This window comes from Gopherus evgoodei, chromosome 11 (assembly GCF_007399415.2).
Source record: "Gopherus evgoodei ecotype Sinaloan lineage chromosome 11, rGopEvg1_v1.p, whole genome shotgun sequence".
NCBI classification, from domain to species: domain Eukaryota; kingdom Metazoa; phylum Chordata; order Testudines; family Testudinidae; genus Gopherus; species Gopherus evgoodei.
Window position 1 is genome coordinate 80,760,525 of NC_044332.1, and position 18,345 is coordinate 80,778,869.

Below are 18,345 nucleotides of genomic sequence, written 5' to 3' on the forward strand. Positions count from 1 at the left end.
AGAGACACCCCGCACGACCCCCCCAGCACCCCGCCCCGGGACTCCCCCCCAGCGCGCTGACCCTTCACTCTAGAGACACCCCGCCCCGGGACACCCCCCAGCGCGCTGACCCTTCACTCTAGAGACACCCCGCACGACCCCCCCAGCACCCCGCCCCGGGACACCCCCCAGCGCGCTGACCCTTCACTCTAGAGACACCCCGCCCCCCCCGGGACACCCCCCAGCGCGCTGACCCTTCACTCTAGAGACACCCCGCACGACCCCCCCAGCACCCCGCCCCGGGACTCCCCCCCCCGTTCTGACCCTTCACTCTAGAGACACCCCGCACGGCCCCCCCAGCACCCCGCCCCGGGACACCCCCCCAGCGCGCTGACCCTTCACTCTAGAGACACCCCGCACGACCCCCCCAGCACCCCGCCCCGGGACACCCCCCAGCGCGCTGACCCTTCACTCTATAGAGACACCCCGCACGACCCCCCCAGCACCCCGCCCCGGGACACCCCCCAGCGCGCTGACCCTTCACTCTATAGAGACCCCCTGCCCCTCCCCGCACGACCCCTCCCCCCAGTGCTCTGCCCCTTCACTCTATAGAGACACCCCCCCAGGAAGCCCCCGCCCCCCGGGGAGCCTCACACCGGCGCTGTCCGTGGCAGAGCCCTGGGCAAACGGGCCCTGCGGCCGCAGAGGAGCCGGCGGGAGCGCAGCTCTCCAGCCATGCTACGGAGGGTCTAGCCCGTTGCGAGCCGCGCCCCAGCCCCTCGGAGCGGGGGCACCCGGGCTCTGGCCCCCTCGCGGAGTGCGCTGTAGCCAGCCCCGGGCGGCTCCCTCCGCCGGCAGCGCCCCCCCTTCGCAGCGCCCCGCCTCCGCCCCCCAGGCTCGGATTAGGCTCGCCACCAGCGCGCTTGCCCTTCTCCTCCCGGCAGGTAAGTGGCGGAGAAGCCGGGCTGCAGCTCCGGGATCCCGGCAAGAGCCGCGGGGTTCACACGCTGCTCGGCTCTACCGGAGCCCAGGGGTGACTCCGGTGTCGCCCCGCCGCTGGATGCCAGTTCCGCGCAGCAATCCGGAGTCGGCCGCCCGCCTGGCGCTTGGAGGGGGTGGATGGTCCCGCGCTGACCAGCCCGCATGGCCCGTGCGGTGCGGGGGCCGGGCTGTCTGGGGCCACCGCCCCGGGGTTGCTCTGCGGCCCACGGATCTGGAGGTGTGAGGCCGCCCGCGGAGGAGCCGGCTCCCCTGGCCGCAGCCTACCTGGGGTGGTGCCGGATGGCTGGGCTGAGCTGGGGCATGTGGTGGGAGCTATCCTGGCAGAGCGGGTGGGGGTGCTGGCAACTCTCTCCGCCTCTTATATCAGCCCGGGGAGAGGGTGGGCGCGCAGGTGAGCTCCGGCGTGCCGGGGTGGGGCCTCACTCAGGGGTAGGCAGGGCAGTCAGTGGGGGCGCTGCAGGGGGTTCCTGGGGAATCAGCCCTGGGGTAACAATCTCAAATCACCAATTACTGGCAGGCATTTAATTTCAGAGAGAGGAACTATGCAAAAATGAGGAGGTTAGTTAAACAGAAATTAAAAGGTAGGTGACTAGAGCAGGGGTCGGCAACGAGTTTTCATTCATTCACTCTAATTTAAGTGTACCAGTAATACATTTTAACGGTTTTAGAAGGTCTCTTTCTATAAGTTTATAATATATAACTAAACTATTGTTCTATGTAAAGTAAATAAGGTTTTAAAAATGTTTAAGAAGCTTCATTTAAAATTAAATTAAAATGCAGAGCCCCCTGGATTGGTGGTCAGGACCTGGGCAGTGTGAGTGCCACTGAAAATCAGCTTGCGTGCCAGCTTTGGCACACGTGCCATAGGTTGCCTACCCCTGGACTAGAGTGAAGTCCCTGCAGGCTGCATGGACACTTCTCAAAGACATCATAATAGAGGCCCAACATAAATGTATACCCCAAATTAAAAAAACACAGTAAAAGAGCTAAAAAAGAGCAACCGCTCTTTAACAACCATGTAAAAGAAGCAGTGAGAGAGAAAAAGGCATCTTTTAAAAAGTGGCAGTCAAATCCCAGTGAGGTAAACAGAAAGGAGCATAAACCCTGCCAAATTAAGTGTAAAAATGTAATAAGAAAAGCCAAAGAGGCATTTGAAGAACAGCTAGCCAAAAGCTCAAAAGGTAATAACAAAATGTTTTTAAGCGTATCAGAAGCAGGAAGCCTGCTAAACAACCAGTAGGGCCCCTGGACCATTGAGATACAAAAGGAGCACTTAAAAGATGATAAAGTCATTGCGGAGAAACTAAATTAATACTTTGCTTCAGTCTTCACGGCTGAGAATGTTAGGGAGATTCCCAAACCTGAGCCGTCCTTTGTAGGTGACAAATCTGAGGAATTGTCACAGATTGAAGTGTCACTAGAGTAAGTTTTGGAATTAATTGATAAACTTAACAGTAACAAGTCACTGGGACCATAGACTCATAGACTCATAGACTCTAGGACTGGAAGGGACCTCGAGAGGTCATCGAGTCCAGTCCCCTGCCCTCATGGCAGGACCAAATACTGTCTAGACCATCCCTGATAGACATTTATCTAACCTACTCTTAAATATCTCCAGCGATGGAGATTCCACAACTTCCCTAGGCAATCTGTTCCAGTGTTTAACTACCCTGACAGTTAGGAACTTTTTCCTAATGTCCAACCTAAATCTCCCTTGCTGCAGTTTAAGCCCATTGCTTCTTGTTCTATCATTGGAGGCTAAGGTGAACAAGTTTTCTCCCTCCTCCTGATGACACCCTTTTAGATACCTGAAAACTGCTATCAGGTCCCCTCTCAGTCTTCTCTTTTCCAAACTAAACAAACCCAATTCTTTCAGCCTTCCTTCATAGGTCATGTTCTCAAGACCTTTAATCATTCTTGTTGCTCTTCTCTGGACCCTCTCCAATTTCTCCACATCTTTCTTGAAATGCGGTGCCCAGAACTGGACACAATACTCCAGTTGAGGCCTAACCAGCGCAGAGTAAAGCGGAAGAATGACTTCTCGTGTCTTGTTTACAACACACCTGTTAATGCATCCCAGAATCATGTTTGCTTTTTTTGCAACAGTATCACACTGTTGACTCATATTAAGCTTGTGGTCCACTATGACCCCTAGATGACCACTATGACCAGATGGCGTTCACTCAAGAGTTCTGAAAGAACTTAAATGTGAAATTGCAGAACTATTAACTATGGTTTGTAACCTGTCCTTTAAATCGGTTTCTGTACCCAATGACTGGAAGATAGCTAAGGTAACTCCAACATTTAAAAAGGGCTTTAGAGGTGATCCTGGCAATTACAGACCAGTAAGTCTAACGTCAGTACTGGGCAAAAATAAAATTGTCAGACACCTAGAAGAACATAACTTGCTCGGCAAACATCAACATGGTTTCTGTAAAGGGAAATCATGCCTTACTAATCTATTAGAGTTCTTTTAAGGGGTCAACAAACATGTGGACAAGGGGGATCCAGTGGACATAGTATACTTAGATTTCCAGAAAGCCTTTGATAAGGTCCCTCACCAAAGGCTCTTACGTAAATTAAGATGTCAGGGGATGAGAGGGAAGATCCTTTCATGGATTGAGAACTGTTTAAAAGACAGGGAACAAAGGGTAGGAGTAAATGGTACATTTTCAGAATGGAGAGGGCTATCTAGTGGTATTTCCCAGGGGTCAGTCTTAGGACTAATCCTATTTAACTTATTAATAAATGATTTGGAGAAAGGGGTAAACAGTGAGGTGGCAAAGTTTGCAGATGATACTAAACTGCTCAAGATAGTTAAGACCAAAGCAGACTGTGAAGAACTTCAAAAAGATCTCACAAAACTAAGTGATTGGGCAACAAAATGACAAATGAAATTTAATGTGGACAAATGTAAAGTAATGCACATTGGAAAAAATAACCCCAACTATACATACAACATGATGGGGCTAATTTAGCTACAACAAATCAGGAAAGAGATCTTGGAGTCATTGTGGATAGTTCTCTGAAGACATCCGTGCAGTGTGCAGCAGCAGTCAAAAAAGCAAACAGGATGTTAGGAATCATTAAAAAAGGGATAAAGAATAAGACAGAGAATATCTTATTGCCCTTATATAAATCCATGGTATGCCCACATCTTGAATACTGCGTACAGATATGGTCTCCTCATCTCAAAAAAGCATGCTGGCTTTAGAAAAAGTTCAGAAAAGGGCAACTAAAATGATTAGTGGTTTGGGTCCCATATGAGAAGAGATTAAGGAAGCCAGGAATTTTCAGCTTGGAAAAGAGGAGACTAAGGGGGGATATGATAGAGGTATATTAAATCATGGTGTGGAGAAAGTGAATAAGGAAAAGTTATTTACTTTTTCTCATAATATAAGAACTAGGGGCCACCAAATGAAATTAATGGGCAGCAAAATAAAAGGAAGTTCTTCACATAGTGCACAGTCAACCTGTGGAACCCCTTGCTGGAGGAGGTTGTGAAGGCTAGGATTATAACAGGGTTTAAAAGAGAACTAGATAAATTAATGGAGGTTAAATCCATTAATGGGTAATAGCCAGGATGAGTAAGGAACGGTGTCCCTAGCCTCCATTTGTCAGAGGATAGAGATGGATGGCAAGAGAGAGATCACTTGATCATTACCTGTTAGGTTCACTTCCTCTGGGGCACCTGGCATTGTCCACTGTTGGTAGGCAGGATACTGGGCTGGATGGACCTTTGGTCTGACCCAGTATGGCCGTCCTTGTGTCACAGCTGCACAGGCGACCAAAGCATGAGCTGCAGAACTGCTGAGCTCTGTCGGGGCCTGGCCATACCCAGCACATGGCTGCCCTGGGAGGGGTTGGCTCCCACGGGCACCCAGTTCTTGCCCAGCAGTCTCCCCCGTGTGAATGAACAATAGATTGCGTTATGCAGCCAGTATACATCTCCTAGGCCGCTTTCGTGTTGTGCCTTTATAAACACGTTAGCGAACCCAAATCCCCTGCCAGTGGGTCCCGTTATCTGCACTTATCAAAAGGGAAACGGAGTCAACTTGGAAATGCACGACTAAGTGCACAGGAGGTGTTTGGCGAGGCTGGGAAGGGAACCCAGATCTGCTTGGCTGCTTCTTGGCCTTTGCTGCAGGGAAACAGCTTCCCGCTGTGCTCTGTCCCCTGGCTATAGACCTGGCCTGAGAGACTACGGGGCAGCTGTGGACATTGGGCCCAGGGCTGTGTATTGCCTGCATGGCTCCAGGAGCCCCTCGGGCATTGCACATGATACAATGTCTGTACCTGATTGTGGGGACAGAACTGGGAATGTGTGAGGGGTGTGGGCGCAGACGGTGTGTATGACTATGTGATGAGAAGGGAAGGTGAGCAAAAGAGGTGCATAGGCGTGGGGAACTGGCGGTGTGGGAGCAGGTGGCTGTATGTGGCCGTATTAGGGGGCATGTGTACAGTGCGGGCTGCAGCCTTGTGTGTGTTCTGGAAAGCAGGAATTGTGAGGCTATTTGCACCTCAGGGTGCACAGACCAGCCTGCGGGTGGGGCGGGGGTGTGGAATGAGGGGTATCATGCACCTGGGGTGGGAGTGGGCACGTGTGATCAGTGTGCACACACTTATCTGCGGGGGGGGGACGAGAGGTAGCATGCACCTGGGGTGGGAGTGGGCACGTGTGATCGGTGTGCACAGACCAGATTGCGGGGTGTGTGTGTGTGGAATGAGAGGGGACGGGGAGTATGGAATGGGGGGGAGGGCACGTGTGACCAGTGTGCACAGACCAGCCTGCGGGGGGGGGGAGTCGGGTTGCATGTGCCGTGGGGGGCACGTGTGGCCAGTGTGCACAGACCAGCCTGCGGGGGGGGGGAGTCGGGTTGCATGTGCCGGGGGGGGCACGTGTGACCAGTGTGCACAGACCAGCCTGCGGGGGGGGGGTGTCGGGGGATTGCATGTCCCGGGGTTGGAGCGGGCACTGTGACGGCAGCGCGCAGGGTAACGCGCGGAGCTGGCCCCGCGTCTGCGCTGCGCTGCGCCTTGCGGGCCGGGGGAAGCCGATCGCTGGAGCTGGTGCGGAGCAGCCGCGGGAGGCGTGTCTCTCCAGGCTGTCGCCTATGCCGGAGGCCGCCCCAGCCCTGCGTGACTCACGGCGGCCGGGCTCGGCGCTCGCGGCGCGGGATTTCCAGCGCAGCCAGCCGGAGCGGAGCCCGATGTGGTGCATGGCTGTGTGGCTGCTGGAGAAGCGGAGGCGGCGGCAGTGCCTGACCCAGCAGCCCTCCCTGGCCCCCAGCAGGGGCATGGCCGCATGTTGAGCGCTGTCCGGCGGCGGCCTGAGCGGGGCGGGAGGGAGTCCTGCGCAGCGCCTTGTGTCCGGGGACCCTGGCCGGAGGCGAGCGGCTCTGCTTCCTTCTCCGCGGTTGCGAGGTACGGTACTAGCCCGCCCCCCGCCAGCCTCTCTCCTCCATCGCCCTTTCTCAGCAGCTCCGCGCCGTGGCATTGACACAGACGTGTGGCCAGGACCCTGTCTGGAGTCCCCATCGGCAGCTTCTCCAGCCTGGGCTGCTTCCACGGCCGCCGCGCCGAGGGCGGCCAGCCCTTGCTGGGGTCCGTGTTACCGCGGGCTGCTGCACTGCGTTTCTGACGCGAGCTTGCAGGCTTTCCCAAAATGTCTGGGCTAGAGGGGCACCTCCCTCCGGTGCCAGCCAGGAAGCCCTGGGGCGCGGACAGCATGCAGGGGCGATCAAGGAAAGGGAAAGGTTTGTGAGCCAGTGAAGGTGAGACAGCAAAAATTACAGCGCTAGTAGCAGGTGCACAGGGCATATAGGTGGGTCCCTGCCTCCCAGTGCTGCAGGCTCCTATGTAGCATGGCACCTATGCAGCCTGCACAGGGTCCTCTTCTCCCGTTGCTGTAGACTCCTGCATAAAAAGGGTACCAGCAAAATGTGTTCCACTCTCCGAGAGGCATGGGCACCCGTACACATGGTGCTGGCAGAGCTGGCCTGTGAGTCTCACCTTCTGGTACCACTGGCTGGCTCCTAAGTACCTGTGGTGCCGTCACACCTGATATCTGCACTATTGCTTCCTGATGCTGCGTGTTCTGTGTTTTCATGAAGTATCCATGCACCCTGCCCTGGGTCCCTATCTCCCAGTGCTGCAGGATTTCATGCACAGCCTACATATTTGTCTGAGTCTCCTGTCTCTGTAGAGTCCTGTGTACATGCAGTACATGTCTAATCAGCTTGTGGCTCAGGCATACACACAGTGTGCATGTGAAGCACACACGATATATTGTCAGGGTACATCTCTGTTCCTTTCTTCCTGAGCTGTATGTGTCCCTCCGTAGCTACCCAGAAACCCAATTGTAGGGACCTTCCTTGTAATTGTCTCTTGTATTAATACCTCATCATCTGTGCATGATTTCTCTGTCTAGATCAGACCTGTGCTCCGTCTAGTCTAGTATCCTGTCTCTGATGGTGGCAAGTATTGGAGGCTTCAGGGGAAGGTGTAAATATCCAAAGTGGACAGTTGTGGATATTCTCCCCTCAGGCTACCCTGTCTAAAGTAACCATCGTCCATGTAAATGTCAAATCCCTTTCTGAATTCTGTTGTGCTCTTGGTTTCTCTGATATCAGTGCTGATGAGTTCCATGGGTTAATTAGGTGGTGCATAAAAAGTTTTTCCCATTCCTTAGTGTTACATTTGTTAACACTTTCAGTTTCATCCTGTGTCCCCTTGTTTTTGTGTTATGAGAGAGGGGGAATAGGAGTGCAGAATCTATCTTTCCAGTTCTGATCAAGTTCGTATACCAGGCCTACCACCTTGGCATCTCAACACCTCTTTTTTATTTTAATGCTTCTGTTATATCCCCTGTTGTTCATCTCCTCTCTGAACTAAACAGTCCCAGTCAATGTCTCTGCATAGGAAAGTCTTTCCAGGCCCCTAATCATTTTCCTCACTTGTCTTTGAACTTCTTCTCTTTCTCCTTTTTCTAGCTGCTTAGTCTACCGTCTACCACCTAGATTCTCATACTGTTTCTATCTCCATCCCTCTGGTTTTATCTCAACCCACTTAGTTGGGGCTGCTACTCTTCATGGGATTATAGATGTTAAGAGATGGAAAATGCCTCTTAGCCCACATCAAAACTCTTTTTCCAGGGAAGCCTGGAACAGAATTGTTCCTCACAGGGTTCTTTCCAGCCTTGCTTTCAGTGTACCAAACAATGGAGTGCCTACCACTTCCCTCAGGAGACAGCTCCAGAGCCTGGAAAATATTCTTGCATAGCTAGGTCAGGGTACATGCTACAAAGTCCCTGTCCCCAGAAGTTTGGGTGGTCAGACTTGGCCTTCTCACTGGGCCCTTCTTACAAAGAGCACCACCCATTTCAGACCCAGTGTTACCTCTAATCCAGAAGAATGTAGAGGACCAAATTCAGAGGTGGTGCAGGTTAGGATCCTTACAGTGAGACTACCTTAAGCCTACCTAGGACCTATTCTTCCAATAGGGAAGGAATCTTAAGGCTTCCATCCTGCAGGTTGCTCCAAGAGGAGGGATCCCAACACCAGCATGGAATCCCACTGAAGTAAATGGAGAACTGTGCGGTGGGAGTTGCCTAAGCTACAGTAAGGTGCCTCCTTTAATTTATATCCTCTCACCCACTCTTATTAGCTGCTTTCCTCACTGTCTTCCTCTTCCCCAGCCCCTCAGTGTGTGTTACAATGTAGACAGGTTCTCTTCCACTCAGCTAGACTCTGGGCCAAATTTAGAGCAGAAGTGTGTGAGCATGGAGGCTGTATGTTACACTTGGGTAAGTGGGACAGGTTCAAGCAAGTTTAATTCATAAGGCCAGGGGGACAGGAAAAGTGTGAGCTACATCAGCGTAAGCTCTTGTAGACTTTAATTCTTAGCCTCCGTTTTGAATCAGGTATGCTGTCATGCTTCTATTATTGTAAATTAATTACATCAGGAATGCTGAATCATGGACCTAGAGACAACTTTGTAGAGACTAAAAGGATGAAAGTCTCAGTGTTTAAAATTTCTTTGACTGTTGTTTTTTCTTGTATTCCTCATATGAAAACCCATGTGGAGACCATAGCAGACTGGGATGTTCATATTCACTTGTAGATCTCTCTGCCACAAAACTTTCCTCAGATTACGCTTGAATTTCCCTTTCTTAATTTCAGATTGATCCTCTTGAGTTACGCTTTGTTGGGCCCCCTTGAAAAAAATAATCCTTCACTGGTGTTTACACCCATGAGATCTTTCTAGACTGCTGGCATGTTCTCTCCACTCCCCGCCTTAGTCTTCACTTACCCAAACTAGACTGATGTAGCTCTTAATCTCTCTTTTTAAATCAGTCCCTCCAGCCCTCAGACTTGTTCTTCTCTAAACTCCTTTCAGGTTATAGGATAGGAGAAAATATCCTGCGAGAATGGTAGAAGAGCCACAAGAATGATTAAAGGATCAGAAAACATATAGACTCCAGGAACGCAATTTAATTAGTTTAACAAAGAGAAGATTAAGGGTTGACTTGATCACAGTCTGTAAGTATCTTCCTGAGCAGGACTGGCTCCAGACACCAGCCCAGCAAGCAGCTGCTTGGGGCAGCCAACGGTGAGGGGCGGCACATCTGGATCTTGGGTGGCTATTCAGTGGCGGATCCCTGACTCCCTCTTGGAGCGAAGGACCTGCCACCGAATTGCCGCCTAAGACTGAAGCGGCGGCGGTAGAGCTGCAGATCGCGATCGTGGCTTTTTTTTTTTTTTGCCTTTTTTTTTTTTTTTTTTTGCTGCTCAGGGCGGCAAAAACCCTGGAGCCTGCCCTGTTCCTAGGGAACGAATATTTGATAATGAGCTCTTCAGTCTAGCAGAGGAAGGTTTAACATGATCCAGTGGTTGGAAGTTGAAGCTAGACAAATTCAGATTGGAAATAAGGTGTACGTTTTTAACAGAGTAATTAACCATTGGAACAATTTAACAAGGGTCATGGTGGATACTTACTGACAATTTTAAAATAAAGATTGTTTTTTTTTTTCAAGATCTGCTCTAGGAATTATTTTGGGTGAATTCTATGGTCTGTGTTGTTCAGGAGGTCAGGCTAGGCCCTTATGGCCTTGGAATCTGTGAGTCAGACCAGGGGCTCAGTATCCTGTCTCTGAAAGTATCTGATAATAGCTGTTTCAATGGACAAGGAGATGAATGGACAAGGAGAGGACATGTTCCATACAAATCCCTAATCCTATTGTTAACCTGACTAACAATTGGCCTTACTGTATTGTGGTGCTAAGTTCCTTCTGTAAGAAATTATGCCTTCTGTAAGAAAGTGTTGTTTCCTTGTATAGGTTTTACATTTGCTGCCTTTCAGTTTCATTAAGCACCTGTTCTTATGTTGAGAGAAGGTAAAGAAAGGTGCCCATTTTGCCTTCTCTCTGCCGTACCTTACTGTACATACCTTTATCATGTCCCCTCTTAAACTGAACAGCCCCAGTCTCTTTAATCTGTCTTCAAACAGATGTTTTTCCAAGCCTTTCATAATGTTCATTGCCCATGTCTGATCCCCTTTACTTCTGCTCTATCTCTGTTTAGCTAGATGACCAGAACTCAATAGAGTATCCCCAGGAAAAGTGTCTCATGGATTTACAGAACGGCGTTGGAATATTTCCATTGTTCTCCATCCCAATCCTTACAAAGCCTGACTTTGTGTTTGCTTTTCAGACTTCAGCTGCACAGGGAGCAGATTTCTACTAAGTTGCCCAGGTCTCATTCCTGAGGGGTTACAACTATTTTAGAACCCAGTGAGGTGTGTGAGAGGTTAAGTTTCATGTGGGTTCTAATGTACATTATCTTGCATTTGTCAGCACTGAGGGTGAAATTCTGGCTGTGTTGAATTAAATGGCAAAACTCCCATAGACTTCAGTGGGGCCAGGATTTTGCCCTGAATTTCATATGGCCCATACTGCCCATTCTCCTAACTTTGTGAGTTCCCTCTGAAGATCTTCACAGTCTTCTCCAGTCTTGACAACCCTAAATAATTCTGTGTCATCTGTACTTTTGCCACCTTCTTGCTCACTCTCTTTCCAAGATCATTAATTACAGCTCTGGTTGTAGAGTGGATCCTTGAGATACCAATTGTTAATGTCGTTCTGGCATTGTACCCAGAACTGAATGCAGTATCTCACACGAGATCCCACTAGAGTCACATGGAAGGGTTTTGGTCACCTTCTTGTCAGTGTGGCATGTGTGTGCAGCCTCAAAATTGCAGTGTACTTCTTTGTAGACATGTCCCGCTTCGGCGGCACTTCAGCAGCAGGGGGTCCTTCACGTGCTCCGGGTCTTCGGCAGCATTTTGGTGGGGAGGGGGTCCTTCCGTGCCACAGAAGACCCGGAGTGAATGAAGGACCCTCCACTGCCAAAGAGCCGCCAAAGACCCGGACCGCCACCAGGTATTTGAATCAGGCCCCGCAGTTCCTAAAGCCGGCCCTGCCCAAGCTATTCCAGGCCACTCCAGGCAGCCTGCTGGCCCAAGCCACTCTGGGCCACCTGCTGGCCTGACCCCTGGGCCACCCACTGGAGCTGAACCCCCTCTGGCTTCCCGGGAGAGGGGTGTAAGGAGGAATGTGGCAGGTAGGGGGGCCTCATGGAGCAGTTGGGAATGGAAGGACATGGCAGGCAGGTGGGGAGGGATGCCTTGAGCTGTGGGAACCTCTATGGGGGGCACTGGAGTGAAGGAGAAGAGGGAACGACTCACCAGGTAGTGGTGGGCGGTGGGGACCTCGGGGAAGGGGTGGAGCGCAGGCAGTCCCAGGAGTCTGGTGGTGGCTGCACCAGGGGAGGCTTAGTGTCCCCTGGCCATACCTGTCGCCCATGACAACAATACTCAATGTGGAGCACATCCTGAAAGAAATCTTTTCCAAAGCCCTGCTACTGGCCTTCAGACAACCCCCCAGCCATACCAAGCTCATCATCAGAAGCAATCTCCCCACAGACCAGGGCACACCCACTCAAAGCAGCACCAGATCCTGCCAGAACAGATGCAAAACCTGCAGATATTTTTCCACTGCTACATTGATCAAAACACCCCATAACCAGAGGTGGATTAACTTTTATTGGCACCCGGGGTTCAGACAACATTTGGGCCCCCAGAACTGGGAGGTAGGGGAAGGAGGAGTTAGGCCAAGGGAGACATGGCTCTCCCATTTTTCAAAGTTATGCTATGAAACAGGGAGAATAGGAGTTCCCAATCTCCCTTCTTTATTCCCATTCAGTATTTTAGCTACTTCTCTCATGTCCTCTCTTCTTCATCTCCTTTCTAAAGTAACAATCCAAATCTTTTCAGTCTCTCTTCATAGGAGAGTTTTTTCAGGCCCTTTATCATACTCATTGCCCATCTCTGACCCCCCTCTATGTCTACAGTATCCTGTGTGAGATGTGTTGCCTGGTACTGCACACACGATTGTACATTAGGCCACACCATTGATTTACATAAGGGAATTGTAATATTTTCGATGTTGTTCTCCTTCCCATCCCTTATGCTCTTCACGTCTTGTTTATAATTCCAGTTGCCCATTGAGCTGTCTACGGAGCTGCCCAAATCCCTTTCCTGTATTGATACAGTTCGTTTAGAACTCTGGAAAGTGTATGAGAAGTTTAAGATTTTTCTTCTAATGTTCATTGCTTTGCATTTATCAACACTGAACCACTTGTCCTCGTGTTACCCATTGCCCTAGCTTGTTTAGGTCCCTCTGAAGTTCCTCACAGTCCTCTCTGGAGTTAACTCACCTAATTAACATGGTAATCTTACTCTGCCTACTCCCATCCCATCCCTTTCTTGCTTTATCCTTCCCATTGGGGGTCAACTTGTTATCTGCCTTTGCACAAGTACATGTGGGAGTGGGGGCACAAGAAGCCTTTTCTCCTCTTGTAAGAACAGAGCACAGGAGTAGTCCCAGTGAGCAGGGACAGCTAAGCCCTTGCTCCCTCTCTGGTATAAGTCATTTGGAAAGGGGTAGAGATGTCTGGGCTATGTCCTCCCTTCCACACTGGCTAGTGGACCAGGGCTGGCACCAGGCAGAGCAATCTGTGCCATCCTAATGGAGCTCTCCATTTGCTCAGCACAAAATCAAAGCCTTGCACTGCTAGGTTCAGGGGCTGCCCAGTGAAGGGAGGATGTCCTGACTGAACGGGAGGTACTGAGCCCTTTGCATATGGCAGCCAGTGGAGGGATGAAGGGCCACAAGCAGGTTAGTGCAGCAGATGACAGATTGTCTTGTCCTGCTCTCTCCCCTCAGGTTATGCCACTCTCCAAGTTTTCTGGATGCCTTCACATGAAAGAGAGAGGTTGAGATTTGCCCAGACTTGGCATGACGGTCCTTAGGTCTTGAACCAACATGGCAGCTGGAGAGTCCTCTCCCATAGGAGGTGTCTTCGTCAACCTGCAGCAGGTGAGGTGGAAATCCAACAGTAATGACTCTGGCCCTTCCTAAGGAGCCCTGTTCTTGCAGGACCATGTGCAAAGATCTGCCTGTGCTCTGGCCAGGGCATTCACAGCATCTGGGGACGTCCTTCTTGGTCTCCCAAGTACCTCAGGCCTCGGTGAGAGCAGGGACAGGCGTGCGCATGGGGTGCGCCCTAATGCCCATGGGCCGGATCCAGCCCGCGGGATTTTCCCCCCCGTGGTGCCGCAGGCCCCGTGCTGCTCTCAGAAGCAGCCGGCCCCATGTCCCTGGGGCCCCGGGGGAGGGGAGCGGGGCAGAGGGCTCCCTGTGTTGCTTCAGGCACCGCCCCGCACAGCTCCCATTGGTTGGGAGCTGGGAACCATGGCCAATGGGAGCTTTGGGGGAGGTACCTGGAGGCACGGCACGCAGAGGCCTGGGCCCTCCCCCAAGGGCTGTGCCAGGACATGGTGAGCAGGGTGGCGTGGGCAGGGTCGCTCAGATGGGGGAGCAAGTGGGGCAATTTGCCCCGGGCCCCGCAGGGGCCCCCACGAGAATATAATATTGCAACTTTTTTTATGGAAGGGGCCCCCAAAATTGCTGTACCCCAGGTCCCCTGAATCCTCTGGGCAGCCCTGGGTGTGGGGCCAGGGCAGGCAGACAGGGAGCATGCCACTGCAGGTAAGCGGCGACGGGCTGGAGCCTGAACCCCTCCTGCACCCCAACCCCCAACTCCCTTCCCTGAGCCCCCTGCCTGCACCCTGTACCCCTTCTGCACCCCAACTCCCTGCCCTGAGCCCCCTGCCTGCACCCCTCCTGCACTCCAACTCCCTGTCCTGAGCCCCCTGTCGCATCCCTTCTGCATCCCAACCCCCTGCCCAGAGCCCCTGCCTGCACCCCGCCCTCAACTCCCTGCTCTGAGCCCCCTGCCACATCCTGCACCCCTCCTGCACTCCAACTCCCTGTCCTGAGCCCCCTGTCGCATCCCTTCTGCATCCCAACCCCCTGCCCTGAGCCCCTTCCTGCACCCTGCCCCCAACTCCCTGCTCTGAGCCCCCTGCCACATCCTGTACCCCTCCTGCATCCCAACCCCCTGTCCTGAGCCCCCTGCCTGGACCCTGCACCCCTCCTGCACCCCAACTCCAGCCCTAAGCTCCCTGTCTGCACCCCGCACCCTCATGCACCCCAACTCCTTGCCCTAAGCCACCTGCCTGCACCTCGCACCACTCCTGCACCCCAACCCCCTGCCCTGAGCCCCCTCATACACTCCGCACTCCTCCTCTGCCCCAATCCCTTGCTCTGAGCCCCTTCCTGCACACCGCACCCCCTCCCACTCCCTGCACTCCCTCCCGCACCCCAACCTTTATGATGTTCACCTTTAAAAAAATAAAAAAATAAAATTCCCTGGGTGCACACCCTAATGAAATGTGCTGCACACTCCTGTGGCCAGAGAGTCAAAGTGGAGAAGACAGTGCATCGCTTGGGCTTGGCTTCGATGGCAGCTGTATAGCTGAAGCCTTTTGAAAGTCAGATTCACTCTCCCTGCCTTATAGGGGTGGCTGATGCCTGGATACTGAGGTGAATGACAGTGACAGACAGATGGACAGGCAAAGTCTTGCACTTCTCAGCAGTATCACGGCTTTTCTCCCCACTTCTCCCTTTGTCCCCATCCTCCCCTCTGCCTCGTGGCCCTTCTGGGCAAGGAGAACTGGACACAGCTGGCTTCAGCACCCACCAGAGCGCAGTCACACCAAGTGCTCCTTACAGGACAGAGTAAAGGGCCAGGGCCTGCTGGGTCTGGTTTCTATGGGGCACAGTTCCCAAATCCCTGGGCAGCCCACAGCAGGGTAGCAGCTCCTGGCAGCTTGCAGCAGCGCCCCCAGCTGGGCTGCTGGGGCTGAGAGCAGGCTTGGAGTGTGTGGGGGAGGTTGGCTGAGGCCATTTTGCTGCCTATTCCAGGTCAGCACAGACAGATCTGTCACAGTTGGCCCTCCTGTTACCGTGGAAACAGAGGAGTCCACAACAGCTCAGCACTGGCATTTCGGGCTATGCTGGTGGAAAATTTTACCAGCTGCTTCTGCTTAGGAAGTGAAAGGGGCCGAAGTGCCAGAGCTTAGCGTTCAAGCTAGTGTGGTAGCCTCTGTACAAGGAAAAAGCAGAGCACTGACGTGTGCATCCTGAGATAAAGAGGCAGCAGGTGAGAAATTCCTAAGTAAACCAGCAGGGTTCAGACATCCCAGAGACTAGGGGCACAGGCTTCATCACAGAGGGGAGAGTGTGGGGCAGCCAGTGTCATAGGAGCAACTGTAGGGAGGAAGCCTCACCTCTGAGTTCCTCACTCACTGGGGCCTTGAGAGTGGGTTTGAGACATTAGCCCCTTATCCCTATTGAAAGAGGAAGCTCCAGGACACAGTACTGCCCTCACTATGTACCTAAAGGGAGCAGCAGGATTGTAGGGTGAAAACTAGCACAGACTCTGCAGCTGCCTGAACCGAGCAGGGGAAGTTCCATCAAAACACAGGATATGTTCCTTATCTGTGAGAGCAGTTAGGCAATGGGATGGACCCCTCACTAGTAGGTGTTGTAAGCGCCTTCCCTGGGGAGAGACTGGAGCAGCACAGACAAGGTACTAGTGGCTGTGATGATGAAGAGAGGCCACTGGGATGTGGGGGGTCCAGGCTTGGGGGCCCTACTGTGTTGTTTTTTCTGGCTCTCAGTTCAGATTGGGGTTCTGCTCCCAGGTACTTTCATAGCCTGCATCACTGTGGTGTGATAGCTCCACAGTGTTTGCCGCTTCGTGGTAGCTCCTGAGCTCATGCGAAGTGGTGTGCCATTTGTGGGGCCCTGAGATCTGGAGGGCTATACAGGGTTTCATTGCTATCCGGCTGTTTCTGTGCAGGACAGCAGTAATGCTGAGAAGGCCTTTCTCCCTGCCGAGGATGATGAGGATTTGGATAAGACCTTGTCAATCAAGAGGTTTGGGGACCTGATAAGCAAGTCAGCATCAAGGGATCTGGAAGAGCAGAGACGCAACTACAGTGAGAGAGATTTTGAATGTATGTAGGTTTGAACACTCTACCCGCCTCTGTGCCCACAACTGTCCTTCAGACCAAACCCCTCTGTACCTTTGGGGCTCAGTCTGGTCTGCAGATCTCAGTAATGTGCTGTTTACCCACTTCTTGCAGACCGTTAAGGGAGTGGTTGCATATACCCAGTCTCGGCCCCATGCCTGTAGCCCCCATTCTCTGTCAGCTACTTTTTATTGTCACCTCTTGTGTAAAGGTTTAGCCACTTTCAGTCCACAGGATAGCATTCCTCAGAGGCTGGGAATACACTCACCTCCTCACCCTGGCAACTGGGAACCATCACAGCAATTTCCACAGAGCTTAAGTTTTCTGTTGAAAAACATCTCTTGACCTTATGTCTGTGAAGAAACTTCCAAATGCGGCCTGAAGACAAGCTGCTTTTCTGAATCTGCAGATAAACAGCTTCAAAGCTCCTGGTGCCACAGGTTCAGGCATGCCTATAGCTTTCTCAATAGCGGCCATGAAACTGACCAGAATCGTGTTCTGTGCAATGGTGTTGTAGCCACGTCAATCCCAGGGTATTAGAGTGACAAGGTGGGTGAGGTAGTATCTTCTACTGGACCAACTGCAGTTAGTGAGAGAAGTTGGTCCAATAAAAGATATTACCTCATCCACCTTGTCTCTCAGAATCATGTTGGTTTCATTCTGCAGCTGCTTGGGGAACAGCAGGAGAGGCAGGCATGGGAGCTGTTCACAGGAGGGCCAGAGCAGCAGAGACTGCCCTCAGTAGCCAGGGGTGAGGGACAGAGAGGGAAGCCAGTAGATTTAGTCTTCTGGCTAGCAAGTGTCTGACAAATTTTGCAAGCTCTGGTGTTTCACTGCACGTCAGTTTCAGATTATTTTCCAGTTTAGATTTTGTGTGAGACAATCTCAAATATGTTATTAAATTTCACATATATCACACATGCTGCTTTCTGGTTGGCCACTCCTTTGGAATTTCTGTCAAAAAAGCACTGATGTCTCTGTTTGCTATAAACCATGCCCAACAGCTGCTTATTACTCATGCTTCCATTTCCCCCAGCTTCCATATTTTCAAAACATCAGTGCACGCAATCACCTGGACATGGAGTTGCTGGGCACTAACAGTTGTGTCTTAAGATGACAGATTCTAACACCTGAATAGATTAGTGATTGAACTTCCACTCAGAAGTATCACCTGCATACACAGGTGTTAGTGCTGGAAGTGTGTGCATGGAGGTGTTTGCTTGTGCCACCAGGACAGAGGTTTCTCTGAAAAACTGACTCTAGATTTTTAGTGTCCAATATTTTTCTGGAGAGAGAAGGAGCCTTATTGAGTGGTGATTGAGATGCTCATTCTCCTTTCCTTTTTTGGAAGTCAGGACCACATTTGTTTTCCTCTAGTATTTTGATGCCTCTCCACATTAGCCAGGACTCTTCAGAACTAATTATCAGTGGGTCAGTAAATTCATGAGCTAATTCTCTTAAGATCCTAGAATGACATCATCTGAGCCCACGGAATTGTATATGTTCAGATTTTACAAACATCCCCTGCTCCTTGCCAGGAGCCATTGTACAGGCTTTTCCTTCCAGACGGATTGTTCAAACTCCTTTTCTATATTTATCTTGTTGAAGACAGATTTAAAAGGAGCGGTTGAGTATCTGAGCCACCAATGATGTAGAGCATTCCAGGTGGACAAGAGAGGCCGTGGAGCAGGGAAGGAGAGGATATGCTGGGTGCACACAAAGGGGCAGAGGGACAAGTTGGGAGGAGGTACCAAGGTGTGGGTGAATCATGGGAGAATGTGCAAATCCTGTATTTAGAAGAGAGAAGTGGTGGTTTTAGCTCTGAGATGTGCTTTCTTGTTACGAATGCTCAATCCTGACTCAGAA

The 18,345-nt window shown here is 51.6% G+C and overlaps 1 protein-coding gene across 3 annotated transcripts in view; it reads left to right on the forward strand.

The window, feature by feature from the left end:
• The first annotated feature begins 841 nt into the window (after nt 1-841).
• Nucleotides 842-18,345, forward strand: part of SLC4A3 (solute carrier family 4 member 3) — an 86,178-nt gene continuing 68,674 nt past the window's right edge. For 2 of the 3 annotated variants that reach the window (XM_030579313.1, XM_030579315.1), the window contains exons 1-3: nt 6,127-6,405; nt 13,265-13,417; nt 16,308-16,464. In XM_030579313.1, coding sequence (XP_030435173.1) covers nt 13,364-13,417; nt 16,308-16,464 — 211 coding nt within the window. In that variant the 5' untranslated portion in view covers nt 6,127-6,405; nt 13,265-13,363. Of the gene's footprint in view, nt 924-6,126; nt 6,406-13,264; nt 13,418-16,307; nt 16,465-18,345 lie in introns of those variants that run through there. The other variant, XM_030579314.1, reaches the window with a different exon arrangement.